The sequence below is a fragment of the Kryptolebias marmoratus genome, linkage group LG18, assembly GCF_001649575.2.
Source record: "Kryptolebias marmoratus isolate JLee-2015 linkage group LG18, ASM164957v2, whole genome shotgun sequence".
In the NCBI taxonomy this organism is placed as follows: Eukaryota; Metazoa; Chordata; class Actinopteri; order Cyprinodontiformes; family Rivulidae; genus Kryptolebias; species Kryptolebias marmoratus.
Window position 1 is genome coordinate 4064075 of NC_051447.1, and position 16559 is coordinate 4080633.

At 43.9% G+C, this 16559-nt stretch overlaps 2 protein-coding genes across 2 annotated transcripts in view; both read right to left on the reverse strand.

Annotated features, from left to right (window-relative positions):
* The window catches only part of LOC108248668, a 3365-nt gene extending 2595 nt beyond the window's left edge, over positions 1-770 (reverse strand). Inside the window, exons 1-3 of the mRNA XM_017437592.2 lie at positions 717-770; positions 553-585; positions 193-483 (exon numbers count right to left, since the gene is read on the reverse strand). Of these exons, the coding sequence (XP_017293081.1) occupies positions 193-483; positions 553-585; positions 717-750 (358 nt within the window). The 5' untranslated portion in view covers positions 751-770. The remainder of the gene's footprint in view (positions 1-192; positions 484-552; positions 586-716) is intronic.
* A 1183-nt stretch (positions 771-1953) lies between these two features.
* On the reverse strand, positions 1954-8183 carry s1pr1 (sphingosine-1-phosphate receptor 1). The gene is made up of 2 exons (XM_017437590.3): positions 7454-8183; positions 1954-5173 (listed from the first exon to the last, which is right to left on the reverse strand). Exon 2 carries the CDS (start codon positions 5049-5051, stop codon positions 3927-3929), a length of 1125 nt encoding a protein of 374 aa, XP_017293079.1. The 5' UTR covers positions 5052-5173; positions 7454-8183; the 3' UTR covers positions 1954-3926.
* Positions 8184-16559: the final 8376 nt, after the last annotated feature.

The following is a 16559-nucleotide window of genomic DNA, read 5'->3' on the forward strand; positions in this document are numbered from 1 at the left end:
AGGGACATGTTGGTCCTGTCAGAGGGACGTGTCGGTCCTGTCAGAGGGACATGTTGGTCCTGTCAGAGGGACATGTCGGTCCTGTCAGAGGGTCCTGGTCGTCCTGTCAGAGGGACATGTTGGTCCTGTCAGAAGGACATGTTGGTTCTGTCAGAGGGACATGTTGGTCCTGTAAAACCGATGAACCCTCACCCCAGACCATGATCCTCCTTCTGTCGCTGGACTTGGACGTGAAGTCCTGCAGCTTGTAGTCACACCTGATCGGCACCAGTCTGTCTGGCAGCGCGCCGCCCAGCAGCTCATCTGACGTCAGGTGGAATTCACAGTCGTAACTTGAAGCTGTCATCATCTTGAACGGATCATGAGAGTGTCCTCTGAACAGACGGCAGTCCCCTCCGGTGTAGTCAATAGGAACTGTGCAGCCAATTGTCAGGTTGTCTCCATCGTTGATTTCCTCGCTGCTCAGGATGAGCTTGGGGATGTCTGCAGAAACAACATGAGGCTCAGCTCGGACTTGACTTTAGATTGTCCCAACTGGACAGACAGACTCACCTGTCCAAATGTACCTGGCAGCTGCCGTCCAGCCTGTCAACCAATCAGAGAGAAGCAGAAAGTCAGTGGAGGGTTTCTTTTTTTCTGCAGAAGTTCAAAAGTAACCAAACGGTCAATAAACCATGAGAGGATTTAATTCAAAGTAAAAGTAATAAAAACCTCACAGCAGAGAGACGTCAGGAGCAGAGTCAGACCCATGATGTTCAGATCAGGAGTCAGGAAACTGATCCTGCGTTTTATAAACTGAGTTTAAACATTAACTCCTCAGAGTTTACTGACCGACCGGCTGCTTCATCGATCAGTTTGTTCAAATGTTCTGAAAAACAACTTTATTTTTTGCTGTTTTTATCAGATTTTTTGGGGTTGGAGGACGAGGACTGGAACTGAGTGGAACAGCAGCAGAAGACCAAAGACCTACCTTTCTGCTGCTTTTAGCTTCTAGCTACAATTTTGCTGCTTTTAGCTTTTAGGTAACCTTTTGCTACTTTTGGTTAGCATTTTACTGCTTTACATTTTAGCTAGCCTTCTGTTAATTTAGCTCTTAGCTCACTTTTTGCTGCTTCATCTAGCCTATTCAGACTTTTAGCTTCTAGCTACAATTTTGCTGCTTTTAGCTTTTAGGTAACCTTTTGCTACTTTTGGTTAGCATTTTACTGCTTTACATTTTAGCTAGCCTTCTGTTAATTTAGCTCTTAGCTCACTTTTTGCTTCTTTTAGTTAGCCTTTTGCTACTCTTTTGTTCAAGCTGCTATTTTATTACTTTCAGCTTTTAGCTAGACTTTTGCTACATTTAGCTTTCAGCTAGCCTTTTGCCACTTTTAGCCTTTAGTGGCCTTTTTGTCACTTTTAGCTTCTAGTGGCCTTTTTGTCACTTTTAGCTTCTAGTGGCCTTTTTGTCACTTTTAGCTTCTACCTTCCATTTTGTTACTTTTAACCTTTAGCTATCATTTGCTGCTTTGAGCTAGTCTTTTGCTACATTTAGCTTTTAGCTTCTTTCAGCTGTAACAGCTCGGTTTTGGCTTCATCTTTCAGCTCTTTGCTCAAACTGAACCTTTGCAGAAAAATGGTTTCATGAATCAAATGTTTTTTTATTGTTTTTTTGTGACATGAAACCTCATTTAGTCTCAAACCCACATCCAGTCTGAGGTGCTTAGACCCGGACCTCAGACCAGTCCGGGTTCAGAATCAGGTCCGTCTGAACCACCGTTTGTCTTCACGTCCCCCTAAGGACAGGCGGGTTCAGAGGTCAGAGGTCAGCAGCTGAGTCTGAGGAACGATTCCAGGATGTCTGACAAATAAAAACTATAAAAAATAAACTATGTTGTTACAACCATACTAAAATAAATCAATAAATCTCAAAAACATTTAATTTGATATCGAAACGCTCATTTAAACCAAAACTGTGATTTTATTCCTGCTTTTATTAAGTGCTAAAAAACAAACAAACATTCAGGAGTTAAAGAGTGCAGACGAGCGGATTTCAGGCTCGGTCGAAACCTGAAAACAAACTAAAGAAAACTGATTGATTAACCGATAAGTTGCTGCCAGACAGCCTCTATGGAAGCGCCTTTGTGCCAAAAATATCAAGTTTAAAAAATGAAGTACAAAAGGTTTTTTTTTAAACAAATGCATGAACTTCTCATGTGAAAACTTGTTTTCACATGTTAAATTTATATATGACATGGGAAACAAAGACCACATGGAAAATCACATGAAAACAGGTTAAATTTACACATGACATGTGGAAAAACGTGTGAAACACATTGTTTGCACATGGGAAACTTGTACATCTAAAAAACATAAACCTTTTAAACTTCACATGTTGTAAATCACTTTTTCACATGTGGAAACATTTTAAGTTTACATGTGACATTCCTAAAACACATGTTTTGCACATGGGAAACCTGTGGATTTGAAACAAAAATCATATAAACTTCACATGTGGGAAATCACATGTTGAAGGCCTGTTAAATTTTAACATTTGTAAAACGCATGGTTTGCACATGGAAACGAGTCTTTAAACAAAAACTATTAAAACTTCACATGCCATAAATCACTTTTTTAACATGTGAAAATGTTCAAACTACATGTGGTATATGTAAAACATCTTTTGCACATGGAAAATGTGGTTCTGAAATGAAAACTTCATAGGCTTCACATATAGAACTCACATTTTTACATGAACACATGTTTACTTTAGATGTGACACATGTGAAAAACGTGATTTGAAAGAAAAACCATTTTGAAAATTGCATGTGAGAAATAAAACTTGTTTAGTTAACATGTGAATAAAGCATGTTGCAAATGGAAAACATGTTCCTGTGATCACATGTGAAAAACGTTAAATACATATTTGTTTGTTTTCTGGTAAAGGTTTGAAATTATTTTTGGCAGCAATGGGCTTCCTTAGTTCAAATGAAAAAAATGTTTTTTTTTATTTAAATGACAACCTTTTTGTTTTCTGCTTTCAGGTATAAATTATTAAAACTACGCTGAAGTTTCTACTGACAACAACTGACATAAAATACGTTTCTACCAGTTTTACACAAACGTCACATCAGAAACACTCAGAAACTCAAAGCTCAGCTGGTCCTTGAACGCATCAAGTAGAACGACAAGAAGACTTTACTTTAAATGCTTTAAAGGGAAAAAAATAAGGTTGTGATTCAAAGTTTTCAGGAAATGTTTTGGGTTCAAATATGAACCTTAAAAACATATATTTTAACATTAAATAAACACTGTAGTCCAAAATATGAAATAATAAATTTAAAATTATGATTTTATTCCTTACTTAGGGGTTATAAAGTCAAAAAAATATGAATGAAAATGTCCAATTATCCCGTTCACATTAAATGTTCTTTTAGTAAGTAAAAAAAATGACGTTTTGTTTTATTTATTTATTTTTTTTAATTATAACCCAAATATAAATATAAAATTCAAACCCAAAAGCAGCTGAGCTCTGCCTTCGATGTGTTTTTGTTAAAGAGAAAAACTTTTCCATTTATTATTTTGTATTCCTTAAATATTTGACAGTTGTATGTTTAAGTGCTACAGGTTCTAGATGTTCTTAGAGGGTGAGTACAGGGTCCGTTTCTTCTATCAGGTTCAGGAAAAGGTTCTGGTTCCTTCATGTTCTGTCAGTAAGAGCTGCTATGAACCGCCACGATGCTCCAGATGTTCAGTTTCAGCTTCCAGGAAATGTTCTGTTTTCTGAAGAATGTTGGAACAAACCTGGTTCTGGTCGAGGCAGAACCACACTGATCCACGTCTGTTCTGAGTGCTTCACCGGTTCCAGCTGAACCAAAGTCTTCAGAAGATCTTCAGGTTCTGATCCGCTGAACGGACCCGTCTCTCCGTCCGGATCGTCCTCCGGATTAGGACGAGGACGTGGCGTTCCCGGAGGACACCACCGTGGTCTCCCTCGGGGAATACTCCGCCTCCTCCTTGTTGGGGTGGGAGGAGTTATCCGACTTGCTGCGGCTGAACTCCGCCCCCATGATCGGCCCCGTGAACTTGGGTTTTGGCCGGACGCAGGCCGTGCAGCACAGCAGCGTCTTGAGGAAGGCCCGGCGCATCTCGTTGCTGGTCAGCGTGTAGATGAGTGGGTTCATGGCGGAGTTGAGGACGGCGAGCGCCAGGAACCACTCGGCCTTGTAGAGGATGGGGCAGGCCAGCGTCTCACAGGCAGCGTCCAGCAGCAGGAGGACGAAGAGCGGGGCCCAGCAGGCGATGAAGCAGCTCAGGACAATGATGACGGTCTTTAGCAGCGCCAGGGACTTCTCTGAGCTCTTGCTGTTGGCGCCGGCGGTGCTGCGGCCGTTGGTCACCTTGCGGAAGACGAGCTTGCGGCTGCGTGTGCGCACCAGCGCGTAGATCCGGGCGTAGAGCACCACGATGGCCAGGAGGATGATGCTGAAGACGGTGGTGCAGAACAGGATGTAGGTCTTGTGGTAGAGCGGCAGCACGGTGGAGCACTGCGCCATGCTCTCGATGCAGTTCCAGCCCATCACCGGCAGCCCGCCCAGAACCGCCGCGATCATCCACACAGTGCTGATCAGCAGGAAGACGCGGCACGTGTTCCCGTTGTTGTGCAGCTTCATCTTCAGCATGGTGAGGTGGCGCTCAATGGCGATGGCCAGCAGGCTGAACACGGACGCCGCCAGCGCCACGAACATGCTGCCCTCCCGGAAGAACCACTGTGTGGGCGTCAGCTTGTAGGTGTTGGCGCCGGACAGCAGGATGTTGGCGGTGTAGACGACGCCGGCCAGCAGGTCGGACAGCGCCAGGTTCCCAATGAAGTAGTACATGGGCTTGTGGAACTTCTTGGTCCTCCAGATGGTGGTCAGGACCAGGACGTTCTCCAGGATGATGAAGCAGCACACGATGATGAAGACCACCGAGTCGGCCTTCAGACCCGAGTCCTGCTGGGTCGCCTTGCGGAACTTGCCGGTGTAGTTGTAGTGTTTGGCGATGAGGTCAGAATAACTGGGCTCAGCCATGGCCTGCGGCTGCAGCGGGTGTCCAGCAGGGGGCGCCGCGTCCTCAGACTTCAGTCCTTCATGTCAGGTGGTCTTCCTGAGGAGGAGCAGGGGGTGTCCTGGTGCCGGAGGGGGACATGGTCCTACAGAGAGGACAAAAACTCAGATTACTGCTGAATGAAAACCTCCAGGGTCACTGAAACCGAAACATCTTCGAGTTTAAGAGTTCGTCCGACTCTGAAACTTTATTTTTATTTTTTAGAAAGATGAAACACCAACGTCTAACTGTCATGACTTTAATGTGTTTTAATTCATGCTGTAGTTTATTTTTTAATTATTTAGAGCAGAAATGAAATATTTAAACTTTCTGCAGACTCATGAAACTGTAAGCTGGATCATAGCCTCGTTCTTTAGAGGAAAATATTCTTCTTTAGTTTTTATTCATTTTCTTCTATTTCACTGAAGAATGAATGAATAAAGCAACATTTATGGCTTCTATCTAGTTTGTTTTTAAGAAAAATATAAATATAATATAAACTGATCATTTGACTGTTAGTTTTATGTTACATGAAAAGATGAAAATTTCATAAAACACACTTCATCTTAGTTAGAAAAGTAATATAAATACTGAAAATCTGTCCACAGGGGACATGTTAGACTCAGGTGTGTCCTGTAATCAGAGGTGTCCTCAGTCCTGGAATCAGTCAATCTGCCTGTTTAAAGGGGGACAGGTAGTCACAGGGCTGTTTGGGATCATGGTGTGTACTACACTGAACCTGGGGGACAGGAAGCTGAGGACAGAGTTGTCCCAGGAGCTCAGAAAGACAATGATTGGCAGCAGGTTAAATGTCTCCAAGCAGCCGGATGTTCCTGAGACTACATAAGGTTCAGGTCCACAGGACTGGAGACAACCGGCCTGGACGTGTCCACAAGAGGACAACTGATAACAAACTGAAGAGACTGATAATACGAACAGCAACCAAAGAGATCAGAGGTGAACTCCAAGGTCAAAGGTCATCACACCATCGGTCTGTTTGAGACAAAGTGGACTTAATGGAAGACGACCGAGGAGGACACCAGATCATAAAGCTTCTGGGAGAATGTCCTTTGGACAGATGAGACAAAACTGGAGCTTTTAGGCAACAAGTCCCATTAGCTCTGTGTCTACAGACCCAAACCAGAACCAAAGACCAGAACCTTGAACCTACAGGGGGACATGGAGGAGGCTCGGTTCTGTTCTTGGTCCAGTGAAACCTCAAGACTATCAAGGCTTTCTGGAGCCAGATGTGCTGCTCAGAGTCAGAAAGCTTGGTCTCAGTCTCAGCTTATGGGTCAAACAGGATAATGACCCAAAACACCAAGAACGGGTCAGAACCAAACATCGGACCGTTCTGAAGTGGCCTTCTGAACCCTGATCTAAATCCTGCTGAACATCTGTGGAAGGAGCTGAAACATCTGGAGGAGGAAGCCTTCAGACCTGGAGCAGCTGGAGCAGGTTGTTCAGGAGGAGTGGACCAGGACAGCTGTGGACACCTGAGGACACCTGAGGACAGGTGCAGGAGTCTCAGAGGTCCAGAAATCACTGGATTGAGCAACAAAATATTAAGTTATCTACCATCTTTTTTTTAAAAGTCAGTTTACTTTTAAATAATTAGTTGACCCAGAATTTAAAAGCGGTTTTATTTAATTACTTTTGTCAGTTTTAAGTTATTTCAGTGACTTTTTGAAGTTTTTTCTCTCTTTATTAGAAGGATTAAAACAGGTTTGTCTGACGCTCTAAAGAGGACTTTCTAATGAACCCCCATTGATGTCTATGAGGGCAAATTTTTACTTTTTTTTTTGCTTTTTTTGTCAGGATGTAAAGCTCCAAAAGTAACGTCATGCTCTTCCTTTTTTAAAACTAACAGAAATGAAATATTAAAGAGCTAAGTGATTTGGTTGCTTAAAAAAAAAATAAAACCCTAACATAATCATACAGATTAGATTTCTGTAGTTCCAACAAACTTTAGAAACTCATTATATACAACCTTTAACTGTAAACTGATTTTAATTAATACCCTTTAAACTCTTTAAGAAGCAGGTCTGGACAAAACCAAAAAATGTGTAGCAGCTTATTAAGGCAAAAAAAAAAAAAGATTTCAGCCTAAACTCAACCCAGAAAAACGTTAATTTTAGTAAATTTTTAGGAAATGTCCTTTAAATTCAGCCAGGAGTCATTAAAACTTTACATTCAATTTCATTAACAGTCCATTAAAGACGCGTTTCTGCTGCAGAGAAGCAGAAAAAATACAGAAAATATGTTTTAAATTAAACAAATTAAGTGGATTTTCTTCCCGGCGCCGCGTGACGTCATCCTTTCATCTAACCGACTTTATTTAGTTTTTTATTATAAAACAAAATCCGACTGAATCCGTCAAACTGACCTGAGCTCAGCGGGTCGAGAATCCTCTGAACCAGAACAACAGAAAGTGGCTCCAAACCGGATTTTAGTCCCAGAAAAATCTAATAAAATAAAATCAAATCCGCTTCAAAGCGTTTCTGCTGCAGCTCCGAGTCGAAGCTCCGAGGATCCAGAAGGTTTTTATTTTTTTTTAATCCTCCGACAGCGAGAGGAGAGCTCACACACACACACACACCGAGGAGGAGGAGGAAGATGCTCTCTGCTCACATCAGTCAAACTGATTAATAGAAACAGAGTGCAGGTTGTTTCCGCTGTTCGCGCTCAGAGTGTCACCGGGATGACTCTCAGATACAACCAGCGGATCGATCCACATATCGATACCGCCGTTGGTATCGGATCGATACTTGAGTTTACGGAAGTGCAATAAAATAAAATGAAAAAAAAACAAGAAAAATATAAATTATAGGACGTTCATCCCCCACTTTGTGCTGATATATTTGTTCTAAACTCAGAATGATTATAAATAAAACCTTCATGGATGGTTCTACTCTAAGCTCGGGTCCTCTACCAGTTACCAGGATCTTGAGGGTTCTGTTCCTAGGACTGTGCTCTTCCGGACAGAGATCTCTGAGGTTCTTCCTGGTATTTGTTCTCTGATGACCTCTGGTACCACCGAGGCCTCGACTCTCCACAGCTTCCATCCATCCAAACATCTTGGACCGTTTATCCGTGGTCGGGTCCAGGAGGAAAACCCAGACCTCCCTCTCCAGCTCCTCCTGGGGGATCCCAAGGCATCCCCAGTCCAACGAGTTCTGGTTCTGCCCTAGGGTCTCTTCCCAGTGGGATGTGCCTGGAAAACCTCCAAAGGGAGGCATCCTGATCAGATGAACCACCTCAGCTGACTCTTTTCGATGAGGAGGAGCAGTGGCTCTACTCCGAGCTCCCCCCTCACCTTATCTCTGAGGCTGAGCCCGGCCACCCTACAGAGAAAGCTCATTTCAGTATTCAGGATCTGGTTCTTTCAGCCATGATCCAAACCTCAAGCCCACAGGTGACAGCTGGAACGTAGACAGACTGGGAAGTCACGAGCGTCGTCTTTAAACTCAAGTCTTTCTTCACCACCAACGACTGAAGCAGATCATCCGACACGGACCCCAATCCGTCGATCCATCTCCTGTTCCCTCCTAGTGTCACTCCATCACCTGAGGCAGAGACTCACTCCCCACCTGGTTGGGTGACCTGTTTCCTCTTTCAACCCTTGGTGTTTCTCCAGCTTCTCCTGATGTTACAGTCTCTTGGGACGTCTATATCTATCAGCACTGCTTTCTTCTGGATCTTATCACCACAATGTCTGGTTGGTTAGCCATCAGCTGTTTGTCAGTCTGGATCTGGAAGATGTTCAGATGTTCCTGTACTCTATTCCAGCTGCTTGGTTATGGCGTTCCATGTACGCTTTGCCTGCCTGCATCTTCCATCCTGCTGTTATGTGCTGGACTGTCTCAGGGGCATCTTTACCCAGCCTCCATCTTGGGTCCTGCCTGGTATGATAGTGCTCTTGTGCTGCCAGGATTAGTGCCTCTGTCTGTCCTTCAGTCCAGGCCTTTTTAGCCACTGGTAGGATTCGTTGATATCAGCTACTTCCTCAATCTGCCAGAGGTACATGCTGTGCAGGGGCTTGTCTTTCCATGATGGTTCCTCTTTCTCCTTTTCCACATTATGTTTCTGCTGCCCGAGGCATTCTCTGAGCAGATCATCGTTGAGGGTTTTCTTCCTGATGGACTCCAGGATCTTGGTTGGTTCATCCTGTATCGTGGCTTCGATCCTCCCTCCTTTCTCTTAGTGTTCAGTCTCAGGGTGCTGGACTTAGCGTGAAACCCTCCATGAATTGTGAGGAGCTTTTGGCTTCTATCTCCACCTTTGATCAGGTTATTATACCAGCAGGGGATCTGATGACTGACACCAGTATGTGTTGATGTCTTGGACTCTGTTCTTTCCCTTCAGCTGGCTCTCTAGGACCTCCCTGACTCTCTGTAGGTGTTTGGTCATGGCTGACCTCCTGGACATCTGAAGTTGCCTTCAGGTAGTTCAGCCCCTTCGGTTGGTGCCTCTCTTGGACGCCATTCGATCTCAGTTATCCATTTTTTTCCCATCCTTGGTTTTAAAATGCAAACAATCGGCTAATTAAAAGTGGAAAACAGACCTGAATATAGGTTCAGATTTAGCATATTATTGATAAAGTTCCTGTATTTGCTCCGTACCAAACTCTGAAGTACACCACTAGCAGTTTCAGAGGAATACATTCATCCAATAGCAGACTAAAGGTGGTTTAGAAATAGGCGGATAAGTTTCTGGGTCTGATTTGGATCCAAACTGGGGGTTTTTCAGCACAGAGTCTGTTTAAAACTACAACCTAAATGGAGATAAACTTCACTTTATGTGTCCCGTATCACAGTAATTTTCACTCAGATGAACTTCCTCAGGTGCTGCCTGTGTTTCTTACAGACATCAGGTTTATTCTGGCACCGCAGTGCTTTACTGGGTCTAAAATTAAACTGTACCGGCACCACGCTGGGATCCGAGCGGGCCCAGGTTGGCGTCGGACGAGTTACCAGTTTCTCGTTTGGTGCAAAACGAACATAAAGAGCTGAAGGGGGGAGGAGGATGGATGGGGGAGGAGGTGATGGGAGGCTTGCGGGTAACAAAGGCCTCTTTCCTTGGAGCTGCTGACTGTATTCAGGCTCCGCATAACTGAGCGTCACCATGACGACGGCTGGAGGGAAACGGACCCGAGCAGCAGAACAACTCCTGACAGGAAAAAAACAGAGTTCTGCAGGCCTGGAAGTCCTGGTCCTGGTCCTGGTCCTGCTTCTGTGTCTCAAGGACCTGTGAAGCCTGTTCACGGTCCTCATTCTTCTTCGGTTTTGTTTGAACTCGTTGTTCCGTTTTTTACATTTTCTGTTCTGGTTCTGGGTTGAGATCCAGTGAAACTTTAACCGGTGAACATCTGCAGCCTGTAATTATGGTTTGGACCGGTTCGGTGTGTGTGTGTGTGTGTGTGTGTGTGTTTAACAGGAAAGCATTAGCCAGCTTCTTCCTCCCCGACTTCCTGTGATGTGATTCGTTGTTTCCCCGGTGGTAAGGAATGTGGCAGCTCGCCATCGCTGCCCTCAGAGCACGGTGGGGGAGGAGGNGGGGGTGGGGGTGGGGGGGTGATGGATGTTTCTGTTGTTTAAGAAGAAGAAAAACTCGAAAAGTTGAATCTTGTTTCTGACCTTCAGTAGGGTTAATGTGTGTGAGGCGCCATCTTCCTTCTGGGTTTCTGTGAAATTAACTTTTAAAGTTTTAGAACTCGTGAGTTTCTAAAAATTCGTCTTATTCCGTTTTTAGTTGTCTCTTAGACTAAATCTGACCTCTGATTGATCATGAAACCTGACTGAAGATGGCTGCTACAGCTAACTGACATTAAAAACGGCTTTAATTCAGTAAATTTAGTGATTTTTATTCACGTTTCCAAAGAATCCAATGAAGGTTTTAGAAACTTTCCACCTTTAAACACCTAAACGATCAGACTTTTGGTTGCCTCCATTACTTTGACAGTTTGTCATTATTTTTTTGGACTGTTTCCTCTCCATTAAATCTCAGTAATGTGTTTTCTGTTTACGCAGGACTCTTGGCCCATGCTTCACGTTTAACAGTTAGCCTGATTGCGTGCCATGTTATTGTTTTGATGGACATTAAACATTAAAAAGCAGGAAGTTGGGTGGGAATAAGAGGCAGAAATCAATGAAAGCATAAAAGTTCAACGACATCCTGAGAGGCTGCCTCCATAAGAGCAGACGAGAGGTAATGACATCATTCAGTTCTGACCTGAAGTGTACAAAACCTCCACAGCTTTGACCGAGTCGTTGTTGAACAAAGACGAAGCCAGAGAGAAGCTGTGTGGAAAAACCTAATCAACCGCCAGATCCAGAACCAGCAGCAGAACTCTCAGTGGTTTCCTGTTTGTCTCTCATGGTTGTGGAGGAGTTGTGGCCCACTCTTCTTTCCAGCGTTGCTTCAGCTCATTGGTTTCTGCTCAGCTCTCTGAGGTTCTGGACTCTGACTGGACCGTTCTGTTGTAGATTAGCTGCTGTGTTTGGGATCATTGTTACAGAGGAGCCCAAACCATCAGCCCTCCACCGCCGTGCTGACAGCTGGAGACATTATTTTGTTGCCCACCTCGTGGTTTTCAGACCTGGACATTCAGGGCTGTAGTCTTGAACGTCTGACGTCATAAGAAGAGCTTTTTTGCAGTGGTCAAAATACACCTGGGGCCCGTTATAATTTATAAAAACTGAGTTTGGTCCCTTTTTTGGGAGTTCGGCTTCGTTCCAACACTGTTTGTTTTTACTGCTTTTGTCTGTCCGTGAGTGAAACGTCTCAGCTCAAATCAGCTTCTGAGTCTTCTCACCTGTTGACTTCTCAGGCCCCGCCCACTCTCTCTCCCACAGCGGCGCCTGTTCTTCCTGTTTTGATTCCAAGGAGATTGTCCTCGGCCCGTTATCGTCTCATTTTGGGTCCCATGTGTTGTGACACCGCCGTGGAACGAATTGGAGCTGATGTGTTTTGAACGAAGGGGCCCAACATGGACGCCCCGGTCCAAAGTGAGACATGGGTGACCGGGTGGTGCGTAGGTGGTGCCTAAATGGGGGGGCACCCTGGGGTCCTCTTAGCATTCAGCGCCGTGCTCATTAGACATGCAAAGCTGCAGGGTTGGAGCTGCGGGGCTGAAAGAGTTGCCTTTGTCCTGTAATTGGAGATGGTTCTGTGGGAGCTCCGAAGAGAGCGGGGCCTCCTCGGCCTCTCCACTCCGATTCATCCCACGCTGTTTTATAACGCATTGCGTAAAAATTCAGCTTCCAGGAAATTATCCCGTTAGAGTTTCCTGTTCGCCTGCGATGATTGAACTCCTGATCAACAAGCAGAGAACAGTTCACCATGTTTTACAACAAGACAACATTTTATTTTATAGAATAAACCTGATCCAGAACCTCCTTCATCAGCAGAAGTCTCAGTGGTTTCCTGTTTGTCTCTCGTGGTTGTGGAGGAGTTGTGGCCCACTCTTCTTTCCAGCGTTGCTTCAGCTCATTGGTTCCTGTTTGTCTCTCTCATGGTTGTGGAGGAGTTGTGGCCCACTCTTCTTTCCAGCGTTGCTTTAGCTCATTGGTTTCTGCTCAGCTCTCTGAGGTTCTGGACTCTGACTGGACCGTTCTGTTGTAGATTAGCTGCTGTGTTTGGTCCAAGCTTCAGCTGTCGGACAGATGGCCTCACATCTGACTCCAGAATCAGCCCAAACCATCAGCCCTCCACCACCGTGCTGACAGCTGGGAGGAGCTGTTTGCTGCAGTGCATTCTGGGTAAACATCTGTCCTCTGGTCCGGTTCTGCTCCAGAAGTCTTGTGGTTCCTTCAAATGAACCCATGTTGTTTTTAGAGAGAAGGGGCTTTAACCTTTGACCTTTGATCTGCTAACTGAGGCCTGTAGAGTCTGAGATGGAGCTCATTGCACAGTCTGACCTTCAGGGTGAATCTGATCTTTCTCTCTGTAGAATGATGAACTCCAGGTAGTCTAGTCTAGTCTAGTTTTCTTTGTTCTCGTTTATTTATATATTTATTTTTTAAATTATAAATTACTTTTTTTAGTCTGTTGTGTTTTCTCCTCTCAGAGTTCGTTCATATTTTTATTTTTTTGTCATAAATGTTTTGATTTCCTGACAGTTTCAGAGCAACTGAACCTCCTGATAAACATTTTATTCAATACGAAAGTTTGGTAATAAAATTAGACTGCTAAGTTTGAAAACCAGAGTTTTTTTTTTTTTTGGTCCCTTTCTTCTCGTGTCTACGCGTTTCTCTTTTAAGCCGTGATCTCTGCACAGGCTGAGGGTTTCCTGTATGATCTGACTCGATTTCGGTAAGTCTGAGCGACCCGAGCAGCCCGGAGAGCTGAAACCAGCCGTCCTCATCCTGCCACGCCCCATCAAGGTTCTGCAGTTCGAACTGAACCGCAAAGACGCACAAAACATCCGTACGTCCATTTTCTGCTGTCTGTCCGTCTCCAGATGTCACTGCAAGAGAGACGGGGGACACCTGGACATCAGGGACAAACAGCCATTCACCCTCTCACCTAACAGGCATGTTTTTGTTCTGGAGGAACCCTAGGTGAGACCAGGGAGAACATGCACACTGCACCCAGAAAGACCCCAGGACAGGAACCGAACCTGCAACCTTCCCATTGAGAGGCGACAGCCCTAACCTCTGCAGCACTGGGCCACCCACATACGAAACAGATTCTACTAATTTATGAGTTAATATCTTACCTGTTGTAGATAGCTCCTTAAACAACCTCAGGTCGGAGAGTTTAATTCTGACCAGTCTGACGAACGAACGGCTGTGCCGGAAGTGCAACAGCTAGCTGCTGCTGTCACTGTTTACCTGCTAGGAATGTATTAATAATCAAACCAGGAAAAAGAACGTTTATAATAGGATTATATTTTATGATATTGACTTATTAATGGCAATAATTCAGTTCCTGTGTGGTAATATTTTGATATTTGTTGTATAATCAAGATTATAATCACCTGTTTAAAATAAAATCGGTTTATTTTTAATTATTAGCCATAATATATCCCTGTCTTGACTTTTTAATCAGGATGTGTTGGAGCCTGAAATGTAAATTAATGTCTGAAAACATGAAATGTGTTTTTTTTTTCTGTCTGCAGTGAAAGAAAAGAGTCAGAAAAACAAAAAAGAACTGCAGCCTGTTTCTCCTGAACCACGAAATTCGGCAAACAAACGTAAAGCTGCGTTCAAGTCGAGTTGTTGATGTGTCGCAGCTGATCTGAAGTCAGATTAAAACGCCAGACAAACAGCTCTAATCCTGTTCAGATGATTTATCAGTTTAATCCTGTTTGTGTCTCAGTCTGACCTCAAATCAGATCCGTGTCAGTCGGGATTCAGAGTTTATTTTCTAAACAAAACTAAGCTTCATGTCATAAAAACCATAAAAAACTAAATATTCAAAAACGGGACTGAGTTTAGAGCTCCTTGTTTAGGCAAAAATTGATGTCTACAGGGGGATTGTTCACATATTTTTTTGTAAATTTTGCCTACATTCGAGGATGTCTCCCTAAGAAATGTTCATATCATTACAGAAATAAACTTTAAAAATTCCGCCCTGCAGGAACGTTTGGTGCAAAATACGAGAACCTGACGAGTTTTAGAGCAAAATGCCAAAAATCTCTGTTTGCAGAGAGTTTGTTCTTCTGAGAAATAAGAAGTTTTTAAGTTTTTACCGACTGAAGGTCGCAGCTCGTCCAATCGGAGCAGAGCATCGTGAACGGAGGTAAAAAGGTCGAGAAGGTTAAAAAGCCTCAGCTGCTGCTGTGACCTTCGGCTCCACAGGAGGTCCGTGGAATAAAAGGAGACAATCAATAAAAACCAGGGCATCTGCAGTAAATCACAGGACTGGACATTCAATTAATAAAGTCATTAAAACAGCCTGAAAACTGATGAGAAATAAACAAGATTACTGCTAAAAAAAACTGTTAATGGAAACTTTTATCAACTAATGAAACTCTGAGGAGAAATGTTAAATATTTAGAAATTTTTAGAGCTCTGTGTGTTTTAGAGACTCTTTTTATCGCTCTTCCTATAAATGGATTTTAAAGCCGTAAACCTTCATCATCAGAACCAGGACTCTGAATCTGGATCAGAACCCTCTGCGGGAGGCCCCGGAGCCGAGCAGAAACGGTTAACAGAACCGGAGCGTTGATTCTCTGGATGACTGGAGCCAAACAAACCCTGGAACTCTGCAACAAAAGGCCCACAATCCTCCACCCCGACCCACCAACCATCCCCGCCATGAACTGGGGGGGTCACGTGGTCCAGAGGCTTGTTTACCACAACAAGAGGAGCAGCTTTTCCCACCGACTCATTCACAACTACTTTCACACGCTGTGGCGCCGGCCGCCGTCGCCATGGAGACGGCTGGTGGACCAGGAGCAGCGGCAGTAGAGAGAGTTCATTATGTCTGAACACGTGACAGAAAGCACGAGGAGGATCCAAACTAGCTGTATTCTGCAAAAAAAATAAAAAATAAAACATGCAAACCGTGTATCAAATGGTGAGATGTTATCCACAAAATGAGTAAGATGCCGTTAAAGGGCTGGAAAATGGAGGAATAAATAAATAAAAACACTTCTTGACCTTCGATTGTCGTCCAATCCATGAAGCTTCACCAGGGGTTCCCAAAGTCTGGGCTGGGACCCCATTGTGGGTCACAAAGCATCAACTTTGAGGGTTTTGAGATGATCTACGGACGTTATTATTTTATTTTAAATGTCTGCTAAAACCAGATTTTTACTGTAATTGTTCCAGGAGCTGAAAAGTTTAGTTAACATCTAAGGAGAGAAGTAATGGCTGTTGGTACAATCGTTACGCTCTCATTTAAGCTTCAACCTAAAACATTCTGGGTATTTAGTGAGTCATACATTAAATGGTTTGGGAACCAAGGCGTGGCTCCAAAGTGGGGTCCTGTAGTCATAGTTTAGGGGACACACTGTGGTCCCTCAGTCTTGTAATCATTGTTTTAGGAGCTTCTGGACTCTTTGGGATGCCCAAAGTCCTCCACCAACACAACGAGGTGGCACCTCATGGAGGGGAACTTTATAGTCGCTGCTACTCCTCATCTAAGGGAGCCACATGAGGTGGTTTGAGCGTCTGGCAGGAATTCCCTCTAGACGCTTTCCAAGGAAGGTTTATTTGGACATGTCCCACTGGGAAGAGACCTGAAGACAGACCCTGGAGACACTGTAGGAGCCTGGGGAGTTATAAAAGAACATGAAGTTTTATTTTATTTGAATAAGGATTAATGTTCTGGTTGCTGCTGGAGTCAAAGTGTCCACCAGTGGGATAAAAACATGCTTATTTGTGAAAACATTGTCTGTTTGAGTCTAACGTTGTGTCTGATATGAGGTGCGGAGGAAATATGAGCATGTGTCTGGTGTTACTCTCAGATCCAGTCTGTCTGAAATCCAACGTCCTAATTTAAATTTAATATCTGTTTGTTTTTAGACACCTGGATTATGCAAT

Bases quoted from the DNA above. Each gene is read 5' to 3' on its own strand.
- s1pr1 (XM_017437590.3), bottom strand. From the start codon at position 5,051: ATGGCTGAGCCCAGTTATTCTGACCTCATCGCCAAACACTACAACTAC.